The sequence below is a fragment of the Mastomys coucha genome, unplaced genomic scaffold (assembly GCF_008632895.1).
Source record: "Mastomys coucha isolate ucsf_1 unplaced genomic scaffold, UCSF_Mcou_1 pScaffold5, whole genome shotgun sequence".
Lineage (NCBI taxonomy): Eukaryota > Metazoa > Chordata > Mammalia > Rodentia > Muridae > Mastomys > Mastomys coucha.
The window spans coordinates 105,682,830-105,689,377 of NW_022196911.1; the positions used below are offsets into that span (position 1 = coordinate 105,682,830).

General features: G+C 45.5%; 1 protein-coding gene across 1 annotated transcript in view; it reads left to right on the forward strand.

Annotated features, from left to right (window-relative positions):
- Positions 1 to 1,200: 1,200 nt before the first annotated feature.
- The window catches only part of Amz2 (archaelysin family metallopeptidase 2), a gene marked incomplete at its 3' end in the record, with an annotated part of 8,409 nt that continues 3,061 nt past the window's right edge, over positions 1,201 to 6,548 (forward strand). The window contains exons 1-6 of the mRNA XM_031353598.1: positions 1,201 to 1,314; positions 1,748 to 1,847; positions 2,232 to 2,365; positions 2,994 to 3,276; positions 3,843 to 4,016; positions 4,101 to 4,229. Of these exons, the coding sequence (XP_031209458.1) occupies positions 2,288 to 2,365; positions 2,994 to 3,276; positions 3,843 to 4,016; positions 4,101 to 4,229 (664 nt within the window). The remainder of the gene's footprint in view (positions 1,315 to 1,747; positions 1,848 to 2,231; positions 2,366 to 2,993; positions 3,277 to 3,842; positions 4,017 to 4,100; positions 4,230 to 6,548) is intronic.

Genomic DNA, 6,548 nt, shown 5'->3' on the forward strand with positions numbered 1-6,548 from the left:
TTTTTTTTTTTTTTTAAATGCTATTCTTACTACTCTTCTTTGAGGTCGAATTTTTCATTTTTCAAACAAGGTCTTACTTTGTAGGCCAGGATGGCCTGGTGCTTGTTATATATATATATATATATATATATATATATATATATCGTTATATATATGACACCCAATTTAAAGATTCTCCTACCTTTGTTTTACAAGAGCTGGGATAGCAGATGTGTACCAACAAACACAGCCTTAAACTATTTCAATATAAAGTTTTGGATGGATCTGATTGTTCATACTGTAATTCCAGTGCTCAGAAGTTAGACTCAGGAACATCCTCTGCTACATAGTGAGTTCAAGGACAGCCTGGCCCACACGAGGCCCTCCCAAAATAAACCACTTTTGTTAACTTGGTAAGGACAGTAAAGACAACCCATATGAGCCTTGTTATAATAGCTGGGCAAGGATAATTAGAGCAGTGTGCACAAGGCAAGAAGAGACAAAAAAGTTTGAGGGTTGGGTAGGAGGAAGAGTACAGAGATGTGGGGTGTGAGGTCCTTAACTTCCAAGGATGAGAGGTTGTTAATAAAATAGTGGCATCATCCCCTGGTTTGACCGTCCTGGGGCCAGAAGCGCCTAGAGATGAAAAAGGATTGAATAGGTATATGCTGGGGCCAGGGATCAGGAGATCAGGCCCTGGGGCTTCCCCTTCCAGGGCCTAAGGCTCCTGGGGGTTCGAGCTCTAAGCTCTTAGTTCCCCAAGGACCAAAGGCAACCCTAGGCCCCACGACCTAGGGCGCAGCCCTGCTTCCTGACAGCGGTGAGGCCGCGACAATCCGGCAAACCGACGAAGAAGGGAAAGTCCAGCGGGTGATGTGTCAAGCCGCGGACACGGCTGACTTATTTGGACCCAGTGGTTAAATTACTCAGGCTCAACCCACGGCAGGTGGTTCCGTGACCCTGCACCGCCCGCGAGGAGCGGGTCGCAGCGCCCCCGCGAGGGCCGGCGCGAAACAGCGACGACTGGGAACTGTCCGGCACTACGTCGCCCTCTTGCTACAGTAGACAACCACTCACAGCGTTGTGGAGTGTTGGGAAATGGACAGGGGTCACGCCTTCGGGGAGGGGTTACAGCAGATGGGCGGGGCCTTTCTGGAGGAGGGGGCGGGCTCAGTGTTTAGAGGTGGAGCCTTAGGCAGGAAGAGTACAAATAGGGGGCGGGGCGAGGATTGAGGGGTGGGGCATGCGTGATAGGGCGAGGTGCGGCCGCACGAGGAGGCGCATGCGCGCTAGGACCACCGTGGCAGCTTGAGGGAGGCCTAGTGGCCTGTCCGGGTGAGGGTAGTGTGAGGAACCGTCAGGGCTGGGCAAGGGAGGAGGAGGAGGAGGAAGGTTTTGATCGTTGGGGAGGAGCGGATGTGGGAGGGATGGCTGCGGCGGAAGCAGAGGGGACCTCGGAGGCAGGATGTCTCTTGGGAACGACGCGGGCCTTTCCGGTTGCTCCCCGGGTAGAAGACGCGAACTCTTGAGTTCCGGGGAGGCCTCCACTGTTCACTCAAGCAAAGACTGGGTGGCGTGTGCACAGGCCGTGCAAGTTGCTATGGGCAACCAGCTAGCGCGTCTGGCGAGGCCCACTTTGAGTGAGATGTTCCGGTTATAGAACCGAAGCATCCTAGGCCCCCAGTCCCTGCAGTGACTGAATGATGCCTCCCCACATCGGACTAGGATGTGGGGGCCTTCTGACTTTCCACTCTGTCTCTTTTATTAGGGCAAAGGCTCCCGCTCTCCACACCCCTTTGCCAGACATGCATTGTCCTTAGGAAAACTTAAATGGAAAAGCATCAGCTGGAGATTTCTCCTTTATAAAGGTAGGTAGACTAAAAGAGGCCATGGTGATTTTTTTTTTTTTTGCTGGTTTTTTAAATTTCATCCCGTAAAGCTAAAATCTCAGTCCAGATGTGCAGTACTGAGGAAGAGCTACACTTGTAGCGTAGTCTCTAGAATCCCTTTTAGTCTGTGTCACCCTCTTGAGCTAAGTTCACTGAGCACAGGAGCTAGTTTAAATTTCAAAATCACTTGTTAATAAACTGAGAAGTACAGAGAAACCCTGTCCCCACCCCATCCCCAAAACAAAAGCAAAACAAAAAACCAGCCAGCCAAATAAAAATTGAAAAGGCCCTTAATCAGAAAACACAAGCTAAATGGACAGAAATTTTTCTCTTTTTTCTTTTCTAACTCAAAAAACCTCCTAGTGGAATACGTCTGCTTAATGTGAAGGATGAACATGCCACGTAGGGACTTAATATGAATGGCAAAGGCCTGTCACCATGAGTCCGGCATCTCATTAGTCATCCTAGACCTCCCCCAGAGTTTTATGACTGACAAGGTAAGCTTAAGGGGTTGAAATGTATCTTGCCAACCTGCAGTTAAATAACAGAACCGGGCACTTACATTACTTCTCTTTTCATTATTGAATATCCTTGAGTAAAACTGGAAGGGATGCGTTGTTCATGTGACTAATGTGAGTCAGCTCAAAATATTATGATTGTTGTCAAATGACAGAGGAACTTGGACATCAGTAGAATTTAAGAGTCACTGCTAGTTTGTCTTTGATTTTGTTGGAGCTGTTAAGTTACTGTTTTTGAGACAGTGTTGCTATATAATTCAGGCTGAATGTCAACTTTCAATCTCCTGCCTCTGTCTCCAGAATACTGTCTGTACTCTGCCCAACTTACCAGTAGCTACTAGTGTGGAAGCAACAGGTTCAGTAGGAGATGCAAGAATGGATTGATTGGTTTTCCTTTGAATTCTTTAGGTTCTATTCCCCAATAAACTGTTTGGATGTGGGGAAACCACTCTTAAGTGTGGCATTTGAAAACATTGGCAACAGGTCATTTATTCTTGAGAGAAACTAGAGATGAGTTTGAAGGACAGGTAGTCCTTGGCATAGATGGATGACGTTTATATCTGTCCTCTCATTTTGTTTTTTTTCTTTTTTCCTTCTTTCTTGGCAGATGCAGATACTACGACACTCCGAACACACACTGAAAACAGCTCTCCTCTCAAAGAACCCGGTGCTCGTGTCACAGTATGAGAAGTTAGATGCAGGGGAGCAACGGTTAATGAATGAAGCCTTCCAGCCACGCAATAATCTGTTTGAACCCATTACTGTGCACTCACAGTCAGACTGGATCTCTTCCCACCCCGAGGCTCCCCAAGACTTTGAACAGTTTTTCTCTGACCGCTACAGAAGGGTTCCCTGTCCAAAGAAACACACTATCTACATTCAGTCCATTGGTATGTGCTGGGAGTGTGAGGGGTTTGGATTGGCTTTCTGTAGTGCTGTCCCTGTCACTGGGTGCTGTGGGAATTGGACTGGTGATGTAATTCAAGCAAGCAATTTTTAATGGCTTCCCTTGTTGTTGTGTTGGGAATTGAACCCGGGCTCTAAGTATGTTAGATATTACATGTGACAGTTAAAAAGTATTATTATTGTGTGTGTGGTATGGGAGGGGACACACGTGTACTAAATGGAGCGTGTAACAAAGGACATCGTTTGTAGAGCTGGCTCTCTGCTTCTGGTGAGCTCGTCAGGTTCAGCTCCTTTTCCTGCTGAGCCACCTCTTGGCCCTGTGTCTGATCACTATTGACAGTTGCTTCAGTGTAGGGATTTTGTAGCCAAATTGACTTAGCAGTGAAATTGTTACCTTTTGACTTCATGTTGGCATCAATGACTGATTAAGATGTGTTTAGATTTTATAGTGAATTCTGTTTCTAATGCCAGACAGCTTATGGAATAAAGGATACATGCTTCCGTCATTTTAAAGTCTGTCTTCATTTCCTCTTCCTCCCCAACACCATAGGCTCTCTAGGCAACACCAGAGTGATCAGTGAAGAATATATTAAATGGCTCAAGGGCTACTGTGAAGCATTTTTCTATGGTTTGAAGGTGAAGTTCTTAGAACCAGTTTCAGTGTCTGCAACCAAGTGTTCCTTTAGAGTGAATGAGCACACACAAAACCTACAAATCCACACAGGCAAGTGGCGCCTTTGCAATTGGAAAGTAGCAGAGAAGATATCTGTGTGAAGTATGACTTTTGTATGCGCTTCTTTTTAAATAGGGCATATCCTGGCATTCTTGAAAAAGAATAAACCGGAAGATGCCTTCTGCATCATGGGGATAACAATGATCGATCTCTACCCTCGGGACTCATGGAACTTCGTCTTCGGACAGGCCTCCTTGTCAAGTGGTACTCCCTTTTGATACTGTTTGGATGTTGTTCAGCTTGAGGGGGATTCGAAGATATTCAAAGAGTAGCAAAAAGAAAACCAACCAGTAATATTGTCAGTCATTAGAACTGGTATTTCCTGTGGGTGCCTGCCATGCATGCTGTAGTGGGAAGTGTGCTCTGAAAGGATGGTAGGGTTCCTCTTCAGGAGGCCACATGTTCCCTACCTGACCTTGACAGAATACTGCTTAGCTCAGAGTCATTTGGAGATAGTTTGCAGAACAGTCTCTATCCATAAACAGTGCTTGAGATGCCTGTGTCCTTTAGGGACCATATGGAAAACTCTTGATAATTCCGAGTGGTGTGTGTGTGTCCACGTGTGCATGTGTGTGTGTGTTCGCGTGTGTGCATGCGCGTGTGTGCGTGCAGGCGTGCATGCGCACTCCAAGGCAAAAGCTCTACTACTGACTTACATGCATCCCTAGCTCTTGCTGGTTGATTTTGCACTTTTAGTATAGTACAGATGGAATAGCCATATACCAATATATAAGCATATATTTTCTTTTTCAACCTATACATGGCTTTATTATTTTTTTTTCCTTAAGAAGGTTTGGGATGTAACCCAGTAGTAGAGTGCTTGCTTAGAGAACCATCTTTGGGCTGCATGTGGTAAGATGGCCCTGGAGTTGGAGCACTTGGGAGGTGGAGGAAAGAGGTTGCTGAGTTCAAGGGTAGCCTCAGCTACCTAGTGACTTTAAGGTCTGTCTGGGTTACAAATACCCTGTCCCAAACATCCCAACCAAACGTAAAAGAAATGGAGAGAAACCAAAGTTTTTGCTGGCATTGGGGCACATGCCTGTGATTTCAGCTCTGGGGAAGCAGAGAAGGAAGATCATAAGTTTGAAGCTAGCCTGAGCTATACAACATGATTGCCCATCAGAAAGAAAAAAAAAGATGAGAATAACGTAAAGAAAAGCAGCCTAAACCTTGACTGGGGACACAATAAACTGTAACTCATTAGAAACCTTGACTGGGGACACAATAAACTGTAACTCACTAGAAACCTTGACTGGGGACACAATAAACTGTAACTCATTAGAAACCTTGACTGGGGACACAATAAACTGTAACTCATTAGAAACCTTGACTGGGGACACAATAAACTGTAACTCGTTAGAAACCTTGACTGGGGACACAATAAACTGTAACTCGTTAGAAATTGCCTTGAAGTATTAGAGAGTCTGGAAGTGAGTCAGTCTCTTCTTTTTCTTTTCTTTCTCTTATTTTGTTCTACTTTGTTCTCTTTCCCCTAGTTTTTACTCTCCTCTAACATGACGCACACTCATGTGAGCACAAACACACACACACACACACACACACACACACGAGATCTAAGGCAGGCTGGAAGGGAAAAGACCAGTTAACAAAGGGGTGTGGGTGTGGGTGTCCTGGGGATGGGGCAGTAAGCACCAGGCTGGAGAGAGCTGATGGGCTGTCTGGATGAATGACAGGCCCGACGCTTTAGGCAGGGGCTTCCCCTGACAGATGCTTGTGTTAGAGGTGGGCGGGCCTGGCCCTTCTTTCACTACTGCATCTGCAGTGCCCCATCTCTCAAGGTCCTTCATCACATCCTGGATTCTCCCAGCATGCCCCATTTGAAGTCTTGGGTTACTATCCTGCTGTGTGTTTTTATTGGATGTCCCCTTTTATTAACATGATAGAAATGAAAACATTAAAAATAAATGCAAAATAGTTTATTCATTGGCCTAAATACCTCTAGTTAATTTTTTATATGCATTTTGAAGGGAGTGGGTCAGGAAACATTACCCAAACTGTTTCTATTTTAATTATTTTTTTTCCGGGGGTAAGTCTTAAAAATACTACATGACATAAAACAAGACAGGCCAGGGTAGCAGTTGATCTGAGGTGAAGTGAGGATATTTTACCACAAGTAGCTGGGTTTTCTTCGAGAGTAGCGACTGTTTTTAAACAAAGAAACATTTGAAATGTTGTGGCTGAAGGGGTCACGTGAAGTAGCTCCCGGAAGCCGGATGAAAGCAGCTTACCTGGGTCCATGATTAGATTTGTTTAAAGTTCAAACATCAAGCTGCAGCTCCCGAAGTTGACAAAGTTAAATCACACAAAATCACTACAAATTTACTTACTAACAAATAAAAATCTCATGAGCTCAGTGGTGAGACTTGCTTAGGGTGCTTAGAGCCTGGCCTTGCTCCCTAGCACACAGAAAACACACACTCATAAGGTGGGAACTCTGCTTGGTGTCCTAGCACACAGAAAACACACACACTCATAAGGTGGGAACACTGCTTGGTGTCCTAG